The 22,448-nt window shown below is 38.9% G+C and overlaps 1 protein-coding gene and 1 long non-coding RNA gene across 3 annotated transcripts; both read left to right on the top strand.

Moving 5' to 3' along the window:
* The first annotated feature begins 13,222 nt into the window (after positions 1 to 13,222).
* Positions 13,223 to 14,723, top strand: LOC142239348 (uncharacterized). 2 transcript variants are annotated; one of them, XR_012723003.1, is made up of 4 exons: positions 13,223 to 13,340; positions 13,407 to 13,620; positions 13,686 to 14,049; positions 14,114 to 14,723. It is a non-coding gene; the product is annotated as an uncharacterized LOC142239348 (long non-coding RNA). The 2 variants fall into 2 exon arrangements; XR_012723002.1 differs by having other exon boundaries at positions 13,290 to 13,620.
* A 2,107-nt stretch (positions 14,724 to 16,830) lies between these two features.
* On the top strand, positions 16,831 to 21,856 carry LOC142239771 (uncharacterized). Its single transcript, XM_075311543.1, has 3 exons — positions 16,831 to 16,903; positions 16,958 to 18,666; positions 19,814 to 21,856. The coding sequence occupies exons 1-3, from the start codon at positions 16,831 to 16,833 to the stop codon at positions 21,854 to 21,856; spliced, it is 3,825 nt and encodes a 1,274-aa protein (XP_075167658.1).
* Positions 21,857 to 22,448: the final 592 nt, after the last annotated feature.

The raw sequence follows: 22,448 nt of genomic DNA on the forward strand, positions 1-22,448 counted from the left end.
CAGAAAAAAGGTTTCCTCAAGTTTCTCATATATTGAGACGAGAGACTTACGTCGATGATATTTTATGGGGAGGATTCTCAATCGAAGAGACAATTAAGTGTCAGAAGTTGCTCGTAACAGTACTAAATTCGGCAGGATTTCCTTCAAAAAAGATAACTGCCAATGATCCCAAATTGATTGCAGATATTCCTCCTGAAGATTTATACGATCTAGATTTATTACGTTTTTTCGAAACGAGTGCCACAAAAACCCTCGGAATAAAATGGAACGCTTTGAGTGATAGATTCTCCTATTCTAATATTTCTGTGAAACCTCAAGAATCTTTCACAAAGCGTGAAGTGCTTTCTTTGGTGGCTCAACTTTTTGACCCAGCAGGGTGGGTAACACCTGTGGTTATTAGAGCAAAAATGCTCATGCACAACTCTGGCTGGAAACAACAAGCTGGGATGATAAAATATCTTCCGATTCCCTTCGCTCTTGGAATGAAATATTGAATGACCTATCTCAAATTAGCGTTATAGAAATACCGCGATGGATACAATTCATGCCCACGGATAAAGTTCAAATACATGGGTTTTGTGATGCATCCAAGGGGGCCTATTGCGCATGCGTCTATCTCAGATTTCAGACATCTACCCCAACGGTTTTCTCTAACTTATTTATAGCGAAAAGCAAAGTGGCCCCACTAAAACCCGTTTCATTGCCCAGATTGGAACTAAATGGTGCTTTATTGTTATCTAATCTGGTTAAATACGTAACACAAATATTTAACAGTAACATAACTGGGATAACCCTATGGTCAGATGCATCTATAGTTCTCAGCTGGCTATCTAAACCGCCATACACGTGGGAGACTTACGTAGCCAATCGAACGGCACAGATTCACGAACTCGTTCCTACCGCACAATGGAAATATGTATCTACCAATAACAACCCGGCCGATCTTGGCACTCGTGGTTCAAAGCCTCGTGATCTTGTTTCAAATTCACTTTGGTGGAATGGTCCACCGTGGCTTACAAACCCAGAATCCACTTGGCCAATTAAAAATCCAATATGTCCTAACTTAACGCCTGAGGTTGTAACCTCACATCAAACAATAACAGAAAACAATGAGATACTATCTAGGTTTTCATCATACCCAAGAGCTCTACGTGTCATTTCATATGTGTTCCGTTTTTATCGCCATTCTCATCCTCGGCGTAGTAATGACCAAATCTCTCAAACGATATATTTGACTCAAGCGGAGATTCAATTCGCTAAGAATCGTTTGATATCTCTAGCTCAGAAACAAACTGTCTTCCAGTCTCTGTGGGAGCCAGCTCTTGCCCCGCTGAACTAGCTCGATTTAGTTTAAAGGTGACTCACTTGACTGTGGGGTCACCTTCTTATGGCTATTGTTTAATGGAGATGGTGATGTGGATCTTGACCGTTTGCGTCGTGCTTTGCCTTCTCGAGCTAGATGTCCCGGCTTATCACAGTTATAGCATTTGATTTGGGATTTAGTTGCATCCTGTTTCAATTCTTGCATTACCTGCTTCATTGCCTATTTCATCGAGTCAATGATAGATTTCGATTCTTCACACTCGGTCTCTACTCTGCGCACTTTGTGAATTTGAGGCCGTGCCAGCAATCTCGCAGTTTCTTGCACAAGTGCAAATGTTACTGTTTCTGCGAATGTAGCCTTTTGTGACGCATATGTTGCACATTTTATTTCTGGGTCTCGAATGCCATTCACAAAGGTCTCAATTTTGATGCGGTCCACAAGTGGTTGACTCTCTCCTGGGTATGTCAGTAGCACCAACCGCTCAACTTCTGTTGCAAAGTCTTGTAGAGTCTCGTTTGATTTCTGGACTCTACCTCTTAATTCCATTCTAAAGATGTCTTGCTTATGTTCTCCACTGTACTTGTGTTGTAGTGCAGCTATTACTTCGTTATAGTTATTTCTGGAAGAAGTTGGGATACTTTGTATTACATCGGCAGCATTACCCTTCAATGCCAACAGAAGTTCAATTGCTCTGTCGTTGCCATTCCACATGTTCCTGGATGCCACCGTCTCAAATTGGAATTTGAAAACATCAAATGAAGATGAGCCATCAAAAACAGGAGTTTTGATTTTTGGGCCGTCGATTACGCGCACGGGACCACCTTTAATTTCCAGGTCACCCATTTTTTTCTCCAGGTGTAGAAGTTTCTCATCGTGAACCACAATTTTCTCATCTACGGAAAGAACTTTCTTATCCAATTCTATAATTTGACCTTCTATATGGTCCACACGTTTCTCCATGCTTTCAGAAATTTCTTGAAGTTTTTCATTGAGAATTCTACAATTTTCGTCCATCTTTTTTGAATTTTCGTCGAATTTTTCTTCCAATTTTCTAGAATTTGCTTCCAGTTTTAGAGCATTTTCTTCGAGCAGTTTTCTTGAATTTTCTTCCATTTTTAGAGAATTTGCTTCCAGTTTTCTAGAATTCTCTTCCATCATTTTGCTCAAAACATTGAGCATTGAGGTGTAATCCACAACACTTGAAGCCGCAGATGGATTTTCTACACTGCTGGTATTGACGAGTATTGATTCGTCAATGTCCTCCTTATAATCAAACTCATGCGTCGCAATGTCCATATTACGCCGTTCAAACTCTTCCAGTAGACGCTTTTGAAGCTGGGCCTTATTGCCTGTTGTCGGCAGCTCCAGTTTGCTCAATTCCTTTTTTAAGTCTTCCACACGAAGCTCATGAAACTTCATTGTAGATTTTTTCGTTATTTCACTTCCGACACCAATTGTTACGTTTTTATATTTAGGCGTTTTTAATTACCCGACAATTAAAATACTGTTCGTTTCAATAACGTTAATTTACAATTTATTTACTATGACTTCACTTTACAATTCGTTCACACTGATGTTATTCGTTTGACGCTTTAATTAAGACTGACTCGTTAGCAGCATGCGAGCGCTTTTATATATGACGGTCTGGCAATACGAGAATATTCTGGCAGCACTACAATATTCTGGCAACGCCAGAACATTCTTTGACAACGCTAGAAGGATCTACGACCATTAAGTTATTCATCTGGTGGCTGCCAAACACATACACACTCACATAGATATATGCTCGCATTACTACAACAACAATGACAATAGACAATGAGATGAAATGAGAATGCAGAATAACAAAGCAAAGGGGTTGTTATTCTATGAGAGAGTAAGAACTAACATTTCGATATGAAAATAAGCAAACAAAAGAACATAAAAGAAATTAAGGAAAATACTAGCAAATGAATAGATGATTCCAACAAGTGATAGCGAAATTCCATCGTTACAACTTGAAATTTTAAATTAACGGAAACTAATTTAAATAAACTTAAATCTATAATTATCAAATTCGTAACAATACATTAAATTTTAAAATTCTCTTGAAATGATGTTTGTTGAAGAATTCCTGTCGTTGGTTTAAATGTGCAAGTCACTATCAGAGAATGAAGCCGTAAAATCGCGATGCTTATTTTACCGCCTATTTGTCGCCGGCATCACCGAATAACTCAGCGTATATCGATTGTAATGTAGCCACCAATAAATCGATATACATTCTTTAAAATCTGAAGAAGCTTCATCTTTTTCCCATTCCCTGCCCAAAGAAAGAGGTTAATCTTTCAATATTACGATTTTATCATAATTTAACAAATATCATGCACAAAAGGAGTGATTAATATATAAATTAGATATTAAGATGGGTTGTACGATTAATCCCATAGTGGTTCGGATACGTCTACCCAATAAACGCTCATGGAATCTCCAGAATAGTCTTCTACATCCTTAAAGCTAATAGAATCAATTAAAATTTTGTAAAAACTATGCCCCAGCAATGATTTTTAGCTGTTAGAAAATACATTAATGTCCCCCTTTTTATCTCGTTAACTAGATGACCTACGCCTCTGGCATTTCGGAGACAGGATTCTCCTGGCTTGGGGCTAATGTGCTATACCCACTTTTGCCTTTTAACTCTTCCTAGAAATGCTCGAAAATCGACCCACAAAATTGGCCTAAATATAATTGACCCCCCTCAGACTCAAAGCCCAGCTACGCTCATGGAATCTCCAGAATAGTCTTCTACACCCTTAAAGCTAATATAATCAATTACAATTTTGTAAAAACTATGCCCCAGCAATGATTTTTAGCTGTTAGAAAATACATTAATGTCCCCCTTTTTATCTCGTTAACTAGATGACCTACGCCTCTGGCATTTGGGAGAGAGGATTCTCCTGGCTTGGGGCTAATGTGCTATACCCACTTTTGCTTTTTAACTCTTCCTAGAAATACTCGAAAATCGACCTACAAAATTGGCCTAAATATAATTGACCCCCCCCCCTCAGACTTAAAGCCCAGCTACGCTCATGGAATCTCCAGAATAGTCTTCTACGGCCTTAAAGCTAATAGAATCAATTAAATTTGTTTAAAAACTATGCCCCAGAACGGTTTCATAGTTATTAGAATTTACATGAATGTGCCGCCTTTATCTCATTAACTAGATGACCTATGCCTCTGCCCTCTTTGCGGGGGAGTTCTCCTATCTCCGAGCTAATGCCCTACACCCACTTTTGCTTGTTAACTCTTCCTAGAAATGCCCGAAAAAGTCCAATGAATGTAAAATACATCTTTCCATATTTTTTGAATTGCATTTATATTACTCTAAATAACTTTTTGCTCAAAATTATGTTAAGTATACACGAGTTTTCGTTCAGAAAATGTATCATGAAGCAAAATATATTTAATTTGTTGAAAAAAGTCTTAAATTCGCAACAAAAACGAAAATGCCAAAAAAAAAATAAAGTGGTTTGTGTCTTCGCTAAAACAACTTTAGAAAACAACTTTAACTTCACACCCTTATGTCAAGGTGGGTGATTTAGTCGTAGTGGTAGATGATTTGCTGCCACCAAGTGAATGGCGACTAGGCAGGATTAAAAATACTCAACCCGGCCAAGATGGGAAGATTAGAGTTGTTCAATTTCGTACCGCAGCTGGTCTAATGAAACGCCCAATAGTGAAATTGTGCTTATTACCGTACTTAAGTTCCCCTGAATCCCAATAATAGTTTACTAAATAACAACGAAACAATACGATTCTCCACTAAAGCCGAGAATCATTTACACTTTAACCACCCTTCGTATTTTGTTTTTACAGAGCGCAAAGTATTTCTCAAAGGCCTAACTCGGCTATATACCGGTGTTTGTTGTGTACGCGACATCATGGAATTCGGATGTGTCCAAAATTCATAAAGATGCAACCAACAGAAAGATCTAGAACAGTGCGGCAGCTCAAATACTGTGTAAACTGCTTAGCAAAAAGCCATACAGTTGGGAAATGCATATCCGAAAATAAATGCCGTAAATGTCAGAACTACCATCACACTATGCTACATCCAAGTGAGCCAATTATCTACTCCCAGGCCAATAACCGTCAACGGAACCAAAAGAACAAACGACCACAGCAACCAAGTCAAGCTCAACATACTAAAACCCGTCCAAACAAAAGGATCAACAAACACAAGCAACAACACTCTAAACGGAAAGCTTCTTCTCAACCTTCCATCAATCGGCATATAATATCAGATGCCATTCGGTCATTAGCAACAGTGCTTTGTGCGACCCACCAATCTTGTCATTCTTAAGCCCGGCGCCATGTCTAAACATGACTGTATAGACTTATTATTAAATTTTAATATTATGTTATGAATTTTTATAATATTTGAAATCTATTGAATTTTAACTGAAATTAGTTTGAAAATCACTTGAATTTTAGTATAAACCTTGTTATAAATAAGCATAAAAAGAAACGTCAAATCATAATCAAACTTCAAATTGTTCTAAAATAAAAATATTAGGTTTCCTATCTCGTAGGAAACAATCAATCTGCCACTTTTCCGGCAGCTGCATACCCAAACACTTGGTGAGAATTAACACCGTTAATAAAACCATCCACTTGAATTCTAACCCACGTGTGTTACTCCTTTTTTCTTCTGGGTTTGACTTATTGTGCTGGGTTATGATATCTCCTTGCTTGAGACATCATTTCCAACCATCATAACAAAGTGGTTTCGTTTATCATCTGTATCCACCAGGTCGTTCTGCTGACGTTACACTTGTGGGACATAGTCTTCTCTGTGATACCTACATACAGTCCACAACCACAAAGAGAGTCTTTGTAGTCTTGTCCAGTCGTCCCTCTTGGTGCTCCCCAATCCTCTCCTCATCCCAATTTTATTCACATATATTTTAATATTTAAATTTTGTTCAAAGAACCAAAAATATTGAGTTTTATTGACAAAAAATTATCAATAAAATTTAACATTTTTAATATTTTTTAGAAAAAATAGGTTTTAATTTTTTTTGGTATTCTAATATCATTCATATTATATAATTTCCGTTTATAAGCGATTTAGTCGTTTTTTTTCTTAACAGTGTATATACAATATATATGTGTCTTTTATATAGATTTTAAAGATGATAGTTATTCGCTCACTTAATTTTGTGATTTTTGATTTTTAAATTATTCAGTATTTGAATATTTTTGTTAAGTTACATATTATTTTTGTTGTATCTTCGAATTTGTGCTCTGTTTTTGTTCTGTCAAAAGAGAACAAAATTAATTATCCTTTTTCCTTGGCATTTTCTCCTTTTCTTTTACATGCGTGTTGGCAACCACGATTTTCATACCAGTGTTTACTTCGTTCAACAACCAGCCACCGTGGTGCAATGGTTAGCTTGCCCGCTTTACATACACAAGGTCGTGGGTTCGATTCTTGCTTCGACCTAACACCAAAAAGTTTGTCAGCGGTGGATTATCCCACCTCAGTAATGCTGGTGACATTTCTGAGGGAACGCCGTTCGGACTCGGCTATAAAAAGGAGACCCCTTGTCATTGAGCTTAATATGGAATCAGTGATAAGAGAGAAGTTCACCAATGTGGTATCACAACGGACTGAATAGTCTAAGTGAGCCTGATACATGGGGCTGCCACCTAACCTAACCTAACAACCAGCTTGCAAAACTCACCACGTGGATATACATAACATATAGATGTCCCTCATGTATTTGTGGCACAGATTATATGGCTCTCAAGTATATTGGCCAAAAGTAGTCCAGAGGAATAGAGATGTCTTTCATGTATTCCTTGCCCTAGCAAAAATTGGTTTTCGAACACTTTACTTCCCTGCCAACATTTTTTGAATTTGACGGCGCTTCTGAGAATCCCCACCACGTCGAAAACAATCGTATATGACATCCAAAACTCGTCGGAAAAGCGCCGTCACTAATGAGAAGTTGTACCACTCCAAGTCACTACAAAGAAGTATCGCATGAGTGGAATTATTACGTGCCTTTTTTATAATAAGAGCCCCTTTAAACAATCAGAAAAAGTGAATTTTAAGATAGTTGTAAAAGAATCATTGTGGTCAAGTAAAACACGATTGTTTAGTTGTTTATTAATTTGATTAAACCTTTATAAATATACACAGAAAAAAAGTGTCTCGTAAATTTAAGCAGATTTTTACAATAACATCTATCAACCGTCGAACGGAACGGACGTGTTTTTCAATAGCGGATAAACTCATCGTAATAGGTACCTACTAAGAATTTAAAGTGTGGTGGGATATTAAGCCACCATGCAGCGAAATTCCAAGTCATCCACTGGGTTGCTAACTTCAGGGCCCAGTGGACGGGTATCGACTGGAGTTATAAATCTGGGCAATGACCAAGAGTTAGGCTCAATTAGTCGACCTGTAGACGGGTCGACAGGTGGCGACACTATGACAAGTCGAACTTTTTCTAAGGTAACGACATCAAAAGGAGGTAATCCCTCACGAAAGAGATTCAAGGAACGCAGAAATGCTTTGTTTATCCTAAAGAAGTTAGGATCAGTCGACCCAAGCACGTTGTCGGCTAAACAAAGCGATTTCTTAAAATGGGCTCAAGGAATTCTAGAGACTGGAAAAAGTGAACGATCGCCGGATGAGCTGCCATCCTCCAAAAGGGATCAAAGATCGTTTGCCTCAGCTGCTAAAGACAGCCTTGTGATGGCTATCATTAATAAAGGAGCATTGGACGGTATGGTTCCAAAGCAAAAATGGGGGGAAATTCAGAATGCTCTGTATGTCTACTCACAGGTGCTGGAAAAGTTTCCCGGCCCAGATCCTCGACACCAAGAGGCTGGTTGGTATCAAGGACGATTTAAGCTAGTCGCATTTGAGGACCAGAGGTCTATAGAATGTTTTAAAGCTGTTCTGATACTAATTGGTGAAGTTTGGGAAGGAGCTGCTCTAGAGTTAGTCGAGAAGAAAGACATACCCGCTAGACCTAGAGCACATGCGTGGATACCTGCAAACCCTTCTGACCCTGAATCTATTTTAAATAGACTAAAACGATGCAATCCAGATCTTCCAACACCTGATTGGAAGGTTGGCCGTTTGGATGAAGTGGATGGACCAAGACGGCATGCAGTGTTTATATTGAACACTCAGTCTTTGCCACATCTAGCAAAGTCCCAGGGCCGTGTATGTTATGGCTTTCATTATATCCAAATGAAGGTGTATAAAAACGATCAGCTAAAGGATTCAGAAATGGACAAGCCTCTGTCTGAATCAGAAGTAAGCGGATCCTCTTGCGAAGTCGAGGGAGATACCAAAGTTGAAGACATGGATATACACCGTATGCGAGAGGAGGTTTCTATTGCCTCAGAACTCACCAAAGTTGAACCTATGGATATTGCGAGAGTCACCGAGATCTCTGAAGAGAACATTCTTGATGACTCGATTGAAGCGGCTGATGTGACGGTTGTTGAAAATCTCGATGGTCCTACGGATCCTCCAGATAAATCTTCATCATTGTAAGGCTGCATGTGCTGCCTTAAAAGTTCTCCTGATGAAACGGGACATAGATATAGTTCTTATTCAAGAACCATATGTTTATAGAAACAAAATATGTGAATTAGGTACTCCGGGGTTCAAACTATTGCAGTATACTGGTAATGATGTAAATCGAGCCTGTATAATTGCTAAAAACGAGCTCAACTTGTTTCTGCTTCCTTCAATGTGCAATACAGACACTGTCGTTGCCAGTTTAGAAATAGCCAAATGCAAATATTGGGTATCTTCGGTCTACATGGGACATGACAGGGAGATGCCTCCATATGCCGTTAAGACCTTAGTGGAGGAGTCACTGAAAACAAAGACGAAACTCATTATGGGATGCGATGCGAATGCGCATCATAGTATATGGGGAAGTAGTGATACTAATGCAAGGGGAGAGTCGCTAATAGAGTTTATTTTGCGTACTAATCTGGTAGTTTGTACAAGGGAGATGCCCCAACCTTTGTCACTAAAAACAGGCAAGAGGTTTTGGACATCACCGTGGCTTCGCAAGAACTGAATGAAATGATATCTGAGTGGCAGGTTTTAAGTGAACACAGCTTCTCAGATCATCGCTACATCAGTTTCAAATTTGATGTTCATATCACCAAGACCATATTTCCGCCAAATGTTAGGAAAGCTGACTGGAATAGGTATAGGGAATCGTTCAATAGGATGATACCGGAAAAAACAGAGACAAATATGAGAAATGTGCAAGATATCGAACACGCAGTGGAGCGGATTACTAAGGCCTTCAACATCTCACTGAAAGCTGCATGCCCTAGAGGAAAGCCAAGGGGGAAACATCGACCACCATGGTGGTCTACGGAATTAAGTAATATGAGGAAATCCTGCAGGAAGCTCTTTAACAAGGCAAAGTCCACCAGAGCCCCTGAGGACTGGGACGCTTACAAGAAGAATCTGAGAGGATACAAGCGAGAACTGAGAAAGGCTCAGCATAACTCTTGGAATCAATTCATATCAACAGTAATACCTCCATTATTCATAAAAAAAAACCTTAAGCATTGAAGGACAATGCATATTCAACGATATTTTTGTGGAAAATATACTTTTTAAAAACCGTCAATTAATTTGTTTAGCAAGCGTTGTTTCAACGTTAGCTTCCAACGTTGTTACAACGCTCAATATTTATAACCATCAGGAATTTCTGACTGGGTTTGTACTCGTGCAATAAGGCAATAGGAAAAAAGTGGGAACTAAAACCAAAAATTGTGCATTGGCTATACACGGCAGTGGTTAGACCCATAATGCTATATGGTGTTGTAGTCTGGTGGCCGGCACTTCACCAGCCAACAAGTTTAGACAAAGTTCAGCGTATGGCGTGCTTGTGTATCTCAGGCGCATTCAGCAAGACAGGAAAAAGTTCCTTTAATGTCATGCTGCATCTATTGCCTTTAGACATTTTGGCCAAACAGTCAGCTGCAACAACGGCTGTGCGGTTGCGCCAGCAATCGCTGTGGTCGGAAAAAAGTTACGGTCACAGTTCGGTCCTCAAAATAATGCCAGATGTACCAACGTAGTGGATTACACTTTGGCGAGTCCACTTTTCAACAAAAAGTTTGAGACTCTAATCCCCAACAGTGAGGCGTTGTGCACACAGACCCCGGGGAATAAAGAATGTATAGATTTCTACACTGATGGCTCCAAATTGGATGGACAATTGGGTCTCGGAGTATATTCTAATGATCTGGAACTTCGAATAGCGAAAAGATTACCTAATCACTGTAGTGTTTTTCAGGCTGAAATATTACAAAATAAGAGAGGTGGCGAATTGGTTGAGAAGTAATGTTCCAAAAAATGTGGGCGTTAATATATACTCAGACAGTCAACCAGCAATAAAAATCCTTGGACTCTGTGTTCCTCAACTCGAAAACGGCCATCGACTGCCGCAAATCTCTCAATGAGATGGCTGAGCAGTACAATATTCACCTAATATGGGTGCCTGGCCATAGGAACATACCGGGGAACTGCGAAGCGGATGAGTTCGCAAGGCTAGGGACTACCTTACATATTCCAGGGGAACTAGAATCTGTTGGTATGCCCCTGGCTACCTGCAAGCTCATGCTGCGTGAGAAGGCTGTTATAATGGCAAATGTTCGATGGGAGAATTGCAAGGGCTGTAACGACACCAAGCAAATATGGCCCCATTTAAACTTAAACCGCACACTAGATATGCTAGTGTTCTCGAGATGTCAGATATCACTCCTGATATCTGCTATAGCGGGTCGCTGCCTGATAGGCGATTTTGCAAAAACTATAGGCGCGAAGTATAATGACTATTGTATGAGCTGTTATGATGTGAAGGAAAAGGAATCATTAAACACCTCTTGTGTGAGTGTCCTGCATTTTGTATAAAGCGCAAGCAACTTTTAGGAGCATATAGCTTCAGATTACTGGCGGATCTGGAAACGTTAACTGCTAATGTTTTTGGAACAATCTGGTTGGTTCAACAAAGAAAAATAATCAGGAAGGTTCAGCGGTTAAAACTAGAAGTGCCCATATGTAATAGGTACTTTTAGTTAATGTGGTATCACAATGGACTGAATAGTCTAAGTGAGCCTGAATCTTAATCGGGCTGCCACTTTAACCTAACCTAACCTACAATAATTTATTACAATAATTTTCCAGAATTTTAGTTCATTTTTCGTATCTTCAACGAAAATTAACTACTAGAAAGGACATTTTACAAATTTTAAGTAGCAATCGTTTAGTTCATGGCCTACAAAATACGATGGAATTTTTTTTAAAAATTCTTTTGTCATACTATAAAACTACTTGTGAAATGTAAAGTTCTTTCTAAAAAATAAGTTGTTGAAGTTAGAATAAATAAGTTGCTTAGTTTGTCGTTTTCGTTTTCTACGTGTACTGGCAACTTTCATTTTGATTTTCGTACATTGTTGCAACCCTGTGGGATTTTTGCACATATTTTACCGAGTAATTTGTTGGTTTTTGATATGATTGACGCCCCACCTTCTCCATCTTGATTATTGTTTTGTTATTGCTAAATAAACCTCTGGATCACTCGGATCGTTTTTGCATATTGGTCTTTACATATCGTTGTAAACTAAAAGGTAAACTTGTTACCCATAATTAAAACAATCTAAATAAAGCTTACGGCTACCCTCATTTAATATTATAAAACCGTAACCAACTTTGCGTTTTATTTTTTATATCTTTTCATTTGCGCTTACGGCGAACATTTTGGCCCAATCGAACCGGATCTTCTGAGCCCGTGAATAAAAGTTGGTCTAATTGGTTTTTTACTTGTTTTCGAAGAGTGCCTTGGGCATCATCGAACTTCCCACACAATAAACATCTCCTGCATTTTTCAAAATCACCACAAACCTCAATAAATTATATATCAAGGTAGGTGTAGTGCAGTGTTTTTTGTGCAAAAGTGATAGAATCGCGAGAAAGAACAATAATTTGCTTGGTTTCGTGTATATTTCGGGGATGTCTTACAACACTACGCGATTTGAATTAATTTTTCGGATGTAAATCGGCTTGTAAATATTCATAAAAGTGGTATAAAAAGCTTAGTGATATCAGTGAATATTGGTGCTCGTTTGATTTAAAGTGGGTTATTTGCTTTTGTTTGGTGAAAATATCGTTTTTCATTGATTTAAAGTAAAATCTCATTTGCAGACGGCAAAACGCATTACAGTGTTTTGTTTTTGTATTTCCATTTTGCCGTCTGTCCCAATATTCTCGTTGAGAAATAACTTGAATTGTTTGTTTTCACCACACCCAGAAAAAAGTGACCCCTTCTTTAAGTTAAAATTAACTAATTGTGAAGAAAGTTGAACTTCGTATAGTGCCAAAGACATTTTTATTTTTTTGAACGATGTGATTTTCGGTGAAATTAGGTAGAATGCATTCCATATGTTAGTTAAAATTTTCCTATATTTATGTACCACTATACTACAGAATGAAAAAAATTTAACTGAATTGAATTCATATATGGAATGATTTTATTGAACTTTTTTCATTAATTTGGACAAATCTTACATATTTGATGTAAACCTTTTACTTCAAAATTAGAACTGCTTACCTTCGTTTTTAAATACAATTTTATTTATTTATATAGGCAATTTTTTCTTCAATAAAATACACGTTTTATTAATATATTAAATATATTTATTAAGAATCAACAGCATCGACTGGCCTTGAAATATTAATTTATTATTCCACTATTTCCAATTTCCATGTAATGTCATCAACTGTAAAACGCATTTTTCCTTCTTCTTGTACCTTTCACTTTTAATACGATGCGAGTTTGTCCTCCTTTTACAATTTCAATACCTACAAATATAAAAAATCATAAACCAATTTTTTCACAAATGGTTAGCGTCACTGAATGTTACCTGTCCCAATAAACACAGGATGAGCGTTTTTCAAATGCAACACCTCTTCAGTTTGAGGGTAAATATAATTTTCAACATAAATTCAACTTGACTTGAAAAAGCTCATCTTCAATACATCTTCAAGTTGTTTGCGAATTACAACCAATTTGGCAAAATGTTGACGAAAACTTTGAAAATGTGTTGAAGATAATTGGAGAAAACGTTGACAAAACACTACCCTGAAATGCAACGAAAAAACCACATGGTTTTCAATACTACTTTGGACAACAAAGTTCGTGGAAGAAATACAAAAATGAGGAAATTTTTTAATAATCAATTGAAATTGCTTATAATAATTGGTAAGTAAAACTAAAACACGAAATGAAAACTTTAAGGAAGTCACTAAACTCAAATCTCTTTGCAGAAGACTAAAATATTTGGATGCTGATTCTTGGACACATTAAGAGGCTGGCCGATGAACAATGGTAGTGGCTTATCGAGAAGAGAAAGTTTCCATAAATCAAAGTGCAACCAAAAAAACTTGGTATTTATGCTTTTCCATATCAACAACTACTGGATGATAATTCGCATCACATCGATAGTTTAATTTACATCGCATCATCGTTTTAATTTGTTATTTTGTGAATTGAAATTGCTGGAAATTTATTCCAATTATCTGGTCATCAAGTTCCTGAAAATTGCCAGTATTTTAATAACAACAATTTTGTAACACCAACTTTCTTGAAGAAATCACGAAGTACGTGGTCAGTTGGAAGAAATACAAATTGGTAAGTCAAAATAAAAAGTGAAATGAAAACATTATGGAAATCACAAAACTCGATTGTTTTGCAGAAAACTAAAATCATTGGATGGTATATTCTTGGAAGATGTTGGCCGATGAAAAACCAATGAAGGAAACAACAAAGAAAAGTTTTCAGAAAACTTACAAAGTGCAACCAATTAAAACAAAGTGCAACAATTCCCATATCAAGAACTTCTGGATGAAAATGTGCATTACATCAATTTACATCCCGTCATCAGGTTGATATTTTGTGATTTCCTCTTGCTGGAATCTATTCTAACACACAAGCCAGCAAGTTCCTCGATAGTAATTATTTCAAATTGCCAGCATATTAATTAATAGTTATTTGACACCAACATTATGGAGGAAATGGAATTATACGTGTAAAAATGTTTAAGATATTTAAAGTTGTATTCATAGTTTTATTTATTAATACGTTTAATAAGATAATTACATTTTGATTATCATTTTTATATATTATTAATGTTATTTTTAAGATTATTATATTTCTTAACGAAAAAAATAATAAAATTTACAAAATCCCTAGAAATTTAGTATTGACTTTCAGTTAGAACTAGGATTGACTTTCATACAAATTGTGGTTTGAAAGTATTCGCAACAATGCTAATTTTTTATTTTTCTCACGTTGAAAACTGTTTGAGAAATTATTGAGTAGCGGTGCATTTCAATTTGAGGATTACAATTGAGAAATTATTGATATTGTGTTGAATTTTACTGTTGAGGGTAATGTCTGTTTTTTGTTGAGAACGCGATTTTCTCAACAATTTCTCAACTTGAATATTACCCTAATCCTTTGAAAAAATGTTTGAAAAATTATTGAATTTTAGTATTTTTCAAACGTTTGTGTTTATTGGGGTTATTTGGGGTTGTTATTCTGTTTTCTTTCTTTATACACCACCACGAACATAATAAAATAACAAATATTTTATATATTTTATTTGTTATTTATTATATTATTTTACTTATTATTTTTTAACAATCCCTCCGTATACCATAACAACGCGATACCAACTAAAAAACAACGCACGCGCAAACATACCGATTACATCGATGACACTTATCGATTACAGGTAGATAAAAGAAATATAGGAAAATTTCCTATATTCTAACAAGTGTGTTTCCTTAAGTTTTGAAAGGATTGAATACTTCTTAGTACGAATGAACTAAAATGTTTTTCTATGCCAAGTATTATTCGTATGTATGATAAGCTTTCTGTAATAAAGGAAGTCAGAATTATCATTTTATAAGAAATTTTACTAAATTTGAGGAAACTTGGTTTTAGTACGGTCTTTGTTTATTTTTACGAATGCTTTGTTATCAGTGAATAAAATTTTCTTGTTCAGTAGTAAATTCTTATACCCAGCGAAGAAAACAGTATTAGTAAAATGCCATGCCTTATTATAGTTAATGAACTAGTCCTAACTGCTTTCAGTTTAGGATTTTTTTACTGAAGCAAGTAAATTTTATTATTTTAAACAAAAATTTAACTTAATGGAAATAAATTGGCTAAACTAAATTGATGAACATTTTTTCCTTTAGTTCCGAAGGCACTTTTTTCTTGGTGCACTTTATGCACCAGTATTCACTTCATATATTTATCACTCTCTTTTTTTTCGTAATTTCACCACTTCTCCGCGTTTCCTTAAGGCCGGTATGCACCTCTAGCGAAATTTTCGGTAGCAAAAATTTATTTAAGTCTACAACAAAAAAAACTGGGCTGTGTACACAAATTTTAAAACTGCTAATCGCTTTTAAAAATTGTTAATATATGTTCCAAATATTCCTCAAATAAATTGTTTATTATTTACAGACCTTTTAAAACTTTTACGCACACAATGATTGTAATAAATTAAATGTTTGCTGCCAAAATATGCTTTTGACAACCCTGTTATTTTCATTAGAGGTGCGTACCAGCTTACGAAATTGAACGCTACCGAAAATTTCGTTAGCATAAATAGCAATGCATTTCTTATGGGAATGAAATTTTTCGCTAGAGGTGCATACCGGCCTTTAGCTGAAATTACATACATAACGTTTACATATTTTTATTTCATTTATTTTCATACATTTGAGAACATACAAAAAGCTTTATTTGTTTTGTTCTCATCAGTGTTGCGCTTTTGGTCGATTTCTGTAGTGTTGTGACTAATCGGGCACTTTTCGTACTATCGGGTTATCGGTTATCGATCGTCAAGTAAATCCTTAAGGGGGCAGCACACTACGTGGTTTGCCTACATTAGATTTCAAGTTGAATTCAAAGGTGTGAATAATTGTCGATATAGTTCGAATTTAATTCAAAGCTTTCGTTCATTCTCCGTACATTGGGATATTTTTGCAATTTCGCACTGGGAGAAATTATTCGGTCGTTCGATATTTGGTTGGATTTTGAGTATTTCTGGAATAAATATTTATTATTATTATTATAGTTATTGATTTATTTATATATTTATTGATTTCCCGTTTACTGTGTGTATAGAAATTTTTATCGTATCAAGCATTCGTGTGCACCCTACATTAGGCGTTTGCTGTTCCAAGGCAATTTTTAATAGATAGGGTGCGGTTTACCTGTACGGGTTACAGGAATTTGATATTTTTTGAAGATTTTTAGTTTTCTCGGGGTTTGTCCGATTGTTTTGAGTCTCGGATAGTTGGTGGTCCGTTGTGGTTTTTGAGTCGTTTTTGTTGCTTCTTGGCTACATTGAATTTTCTTTGCGTGCTCCATATTGATAGTTGAACTTGAGATAGGATGTCCGTCTCGGTGGTTAAACGCTTCATCAGGATTTCTGACGCCCTGATTAAATTTCATGCTCATTTTAATGGTATGAAAGAGCAACTCCTCCTCTTTCATACCATTAAAATGAGCATGAGATGAGATGTCTTTAGTCTTGAGATTCGTCAAGTCGAATTAGGGAAATTGTGGGGGCGTGTTCAGAACACATATGAAGAGTGTTTAGCTGCGTTACAAGATTCCGGGGATACACCGTCCAGTGATATTGATTCCGTGGAGGGTAAATATGAGACTTCGCATGAAGTATATATGAATTGTTTGTCCGCGATAAATCGGAGATTGGCTCAGTCTCGGCGTTCACGTAGATCTTCGATTTCTTCATCTGTGACATCGGTCGCTACAGTATCGCGACAAAGTATCGGGTCGCACAAATCGGGCGAACGATCGGAAGCGGTGTTGATCAACAATGCTTCTTCTTCGGTGACGGCTAATTGGGATGAAACGGTGCTTCGTAATGGCAATGAGAAGTTTGGAGGTGAGGTTGCCGTGGGCGGCCCCCCACTTGGTGATATGGTTCACAACTTAACATTGCCACCTTGCGATACGGATATATTTGAGGGAAATTTTCTAAGTTGGCCCACATTCCGGGATTTATTTCAAGCGGTATACGTTAATAATTCGAGATTGACTGACGTTGAACGCTTGTGTCATCTAGTGCGGAAAACAAGCGGTGAAGCAAGGGAAATCGTCTCGAAATTTCCTCTTACACATCGGAGCTTCGCCCTCGCGTGGAAGGCCCTCGTTGATGCGTACGACAATAAGCGGGTCCTGGTTCATAACCAACTTAAATCTCTTTTTGCGATTTCGGCGGTAACGGTTGAGACAAGTTCGGCGTTAAAGTCAATTCAGCGCGGAATGGAAGGATGTCTTTCGGCATTGAACACTTATGAGGTTTCCACCGATAATTGGGACCAGATACTCGTATTCATTTGTCTTCAACGTTTGCCGAGGATCACGCAGACTCTGTGGGAGCAGAGTGTTAGGGACAAGTCTGCTCTTTCATCGTGGAATGAGTTGGACAGCTTCCTTACGGAAAGGGTTCGCACTCTTATGTGTTTACATGATCGACGCGAGGAAAAGTCGCATTCGAAGGACCAGAAGGTTAAGACTCATTTAGCGAGTACGGTGACCCCTCAGCCCGGTCTAAGTTCGAAGTCGGCTTGTATATTATGTCCGAAGCATAGTCATAAACTTTCGGCGTGTCAGAAGTTTAGGAAACTTTCGCCTGCGGAGCGTTTTTCGTCAATAAAACGTCATCGCCTTTGTTTGAATTGTTTGGTAAAGGGCCACGAGGCTAAAGATTGCACGAGTAAACACCGTTGTTCGAAATGTGATCAAAGGCATCACTCCTTATTGCATCGCGATGGTTTGGCTTCGGCCCGTTCGGATTTGGCTGCCGCTGCCTCCACCAATGTTTCTGGCACTGGCCAGTCTTTACAACCGTCTGACCCGAGTCCGCTTAGTTTTCAACCTACCTCTACTTCTACTTCGAGCGGTGTGGTATCACGACAAGTTTTCCATTTATCGCAAAATAGGTCGGTACTATTGGGGACGGCGATGATCAATATCGTGCATCAGGGAGTTACGTATCCCGCTCGTGCACTTATAGATCCAGCGTCTGAGGCCTCGTTTATCACGGAGCGCCTGCAAAATCGATTGAAACTGGAGGTACAGACAACTAGGGTGACGATTTCGGGTGTTAATAGTGCAGTTTCGGCAACGTCGAATAGATTATGTACTTTGAAGATAGGCTCTCCTCTTGATGCTTCAATTCTTTTGGAGACGACTGCTTGGGTGCTGCCGTATATTTCGGGAAATTTGCCTACCTTTTCGATTTCAACGGAGCTTAGGTCGGAGACAACAAGTTTGAGACTCTAATTCCCAACAGTGAGGCGTGGTGTACACGGACCCCGGGGAATAAAAGATATATAGATTTCTACACTGATGGCTCCAAATTGGATGGCCAAGTGGGTTTCGGAGTATTTTCTAAAGATCTGGAACTTCGAATAGCGAAAAGATTACCTGATCACTGTAGTGCTTTTCAGGCTGAAATATTAGCAATAAGAGAAGTGGTGAATTGGCTGAGAAGTAATGCTCCAAGCAATATTGGCATTAATATATACTCAGACAGTCAACCTGCAATAAAATCCTTGGACTCTGTGTTCCTCAACTCGAAAACGGCCATCGACTGCCGCAAATCTCTCAATGAGATGGCTGAGCAGCACAATATTCACCTAATATGGGTGCCTGGCCACAGGAACATACCGGGGAACTGCGAAGCAGATGAGCTAGCAAGGCTAGGAACTACCTTACATATTCCAGGGGAACTAGAATCTGTTGGTATGCCTCTGGCTACCTGCAAGCTCTTACTGCGTGAGAAGGCTGTCATGATGGCAAATGTTCGATGGGAGAATTGTAAGGGTTGTAACGACACCAAGCAAATATGGCCCCATTTAAACTTAAACCGCACATTAGATATGCTAGTGTTCTCGAGACGCCAGATATCACTCCTGATATCTGCTATAGCGGGTCGCTGCCTGATAGGCGATTTTGCAAAAACTATTGGTGCGAAGTATAATGACTATTGTATGAGCTGTCATGATGCGGAGGAAAAGGAATCAATAAAACACCTCTTGTGTGAGTGTCCTGCATTTTGTGTAAGGCGTAAGCAACTTTTAGGAGCATATAGCTTCAGATTACTAGCGGACCTGGAAAACGTTAACTTAAGCAGTCTGCTAATGTTTTTGGAACAATCCGGTTGGTTCAACAGAAGAAAATAATCGAGAAGGTTCAACGGTTAAAACTATAAGTGCCCATATGTAATAGGTACTTTTAGTTAATGTGGTATCACAATGGACTGAATAGTCTAAGTGAGCCTGAATCTTAATCGGGCTGCCACTTTAACCTAACCTAACCTAGGTAGGATATACCGAATATTCAGTTGGCAGATGCGAATTTATTTGTATCTCGTCCTGTCGAGGTTTTGTTGGGTGCAGATCTTTATTCAAAGATTTTGTTGGAAGGTTGTCTTCAGATAACTTCTGCTTCTCTACTCGCGCAGAAGAGTATTTTTGGTTGGCTTGTCACGGGTCCTATTCCTGTAGCTCAAGTTCGTTCGTTTTCGACAACAATTTCGGTTCGCAATGGGGACGATATTGAAAAGACGCTTTTGCGCTTTTGGGAGTTGGAGGAGACGCCACTGGGCAAGAGTTTGTCCCCTTCGGACAGATTTCGTGAGGAGAACTATGTTAGGACCACCCGCAGGGACTCGGATGGTAGGTATATTGTTACGCTGCCACTCAAGGCGGATTTTTCTGCAGACGGGTATCTAGGGGAGTCTCGGGCGAGCGTTTTGCGACAGTATATCCGTAATGAGACGTCACTTTTGCGGAAACCGGACATTAAGGTGGTGTACGACAATGTGGTGAGGGAATATCTTGAATTGGATCATATGAGACCAGTCTCCTCCACGGTCTCGCAAGGCACGTTATCGTGTTATTTGCCTCACCACCCGGTTATAAATCTTGCGAAGCAGTCCATTAAGCTTCGTGTAATTTTCAATGCGTCAAATAAGACGTCTAATGGGAACAGTTTGAATGACATTCTTCATGTTGGACCGACATTGCAGCTTGACCTTGTGTTGCTCATTTTGAGGTGGCGGCTGTATAAGTTTGTCTTCAATTGTGACATCACTCAGATGTATAGACAGATTCGTGTGGATCCTGCCCACACTCCGCTGCAGAGGATTCTTTATAGGGACTCTCCAGATGGGACAATTCGGGACTATGAGTTACAGACGGTAACTTTTGGCGTTAATTGCGTCCCTTATCTCGCAATTCGGACGCTTCTGCAGTTGGCAGATGATACGGAGGACAGATGTCCTCTCGCGGCGCACATTTTGCGCAAATCTATGTATGTGGACGACGTTCTATCAGGGGGTCATGATCTTGAGTCAGCATTGGCGGTGCGGGATCAGTTGGTGGCTGCTCTTTCTACGGCGAAGTTTGAGCTCAGGAAGTGGACAGCTAACGATAGGGCCCTTTTAGATGGATTGCCTTTGGAGTATTTGGTGGATGTCCAGGTTTCGTCGTTCGTTGAGGCGAGCAGTTCGAAGCCTTTGGGTATTAGGTGGAATGCCCAGTTGGATTCGTTTTATTTCTCGGTGGATCCGATCAATAGTAGGTCGCATTTTACGAAACGGGAAGTTCTTTCGGCTATCGCGAGGCTGTTTGATCCCGTGGGGTGGTTGGGCCCGGTTATTGTTACTGCGAAGATCATCATGCAGAAGGTATGGTCGGATAACATTGGTTGGGATGAATTTCTTTCGCCTTCCACTGAGCGAGCATGGAAATCTTTTGTTGAGTTGTACCCTGGCGTTAATTCTATTAGTATACCTAGATGGGTTCAATATGTTTCAGGGGCGAGTACCGAGCTTCATGTTTTTTCAGATGCCTCGGAAAAGGCATATGCGGGGGTAGTTTATATTAGGATTGTTACGCCTGATGGTCGGATTTTGGATTTGGAGTTGTGTGGCGCGGTTTTGGCTTCGGAGTTGCTGAAAACTATAGTTCGCGAGATTGGTATTGGGCTTGGTCAGGTGTATTGTTGGACGGATTCGACTATTGTCCTGTCTTGGTTGAGGAAGACTCCATCCACATGGACGACATTTGTGGCCAATAGGGTCTGTCGCATTCAGGAGAATGTGGGTCATGGTAATTGGTATCATGTGAGGTCTGAGGATAACCCTGCCGATCTTGGTAGCCGTGGGGTTACTCCTGCAGACTTGGCGGCATCTCGTATTTGGTGGCATGGGCCGCATTGGTTATCTCGTGATAGCTCGGAATGGTCCATTCGGGACTTGGCTCAGTGTGAGACCGATCTTGAGGTTCGTCCCATCAGAAGTTATGCTTCGTTTTTTTCTGCAGGCGAGGACATTCTGGAGTGTTTTTCTTCGCTTGACCGTGCGCTACGTGTTGTATCGTAGTTGCGTTTTTTCCAGCGAACTCATTCGGCACATAGAGGTCGTGTTGAATTTCCGAGTCTGTGTATTTCGTCGGCTGAGATTAGGGAAACGAGACTTCGTTTGGTGGTTTTGGCACAGAGGGCTAATATGGGTCGGATTACATGACTTTGTTGAGGAAAAAGCCTTTAGACTCTAAGAGTTCTTTGCTGGCTCTCAATCCTTTTGTAGATGATAAGGGTATGATGCGAATGAACGGTCGGTTGTCTCGTTCGCCTACTCTTTCCTATAGTGAGCGGCATCCTATAATTTTGCCATATGGGTGTCGATTTTTAAAACTATTGGTTAGTTTTGTTCATCTGGTTTCCATTCATGGAGGTAATCAGCTGGTGTTGCGGATTTTAAGGATCGAGTATTGGATACCGCGTGTGAAGAATTTGGTTCGCACGGTCATTCACAATTGTAAGCCTTGTATTTTGAAGAGGAAGCGATCATGTAGTCAGATTATGGCTGCGCTTCCTCCGGAGAGAACTATTCCTGACAGACCTTTTACTACTACCGGGGTGGACTTCGCCGGTCCTTTCGAGATAAAGTCATTTACTGGTCGGTATTGTAA

This window comes from Haematobia irritans, chromosome 5, assembly GCF_050003625.1.
Source record: "Haematobia irritans isolate KBUSLIRL chromosome 5, ASM5000362v1, whole genome shotgun sequence".
Lineage (NCBI taxonomy): Eukaryota > Metazoa > Arthropoda > Insecta > Diptera > Muscidae > Haematobia > Haematobia irritans.

Bases quoted from the DNA above. Each gene is read 5' to 3' on its own strand.
- LOC142239771 (XM_075311543.1), top strand. From the start codon at position 16,831: ATGTCCGTCTCGGTGGTTAAACGCTTCATCAGGATTTCTGACGCCCTG. The intron at 16,904-16,957 runs GTATGAAAGAGC...GCATGAGATGAG, and splicing joins ATTTCATGCTCATTTTAATG to ATGTCTTTAGTCTTGAGATT. The intron at 18,667-19,813 runs GTGCTGCCGTAT...CCGAATATTCAG, and splicing joins TTTTGGAGACGACTGCTTGG to TTGGCAGATGCGAATTTATT.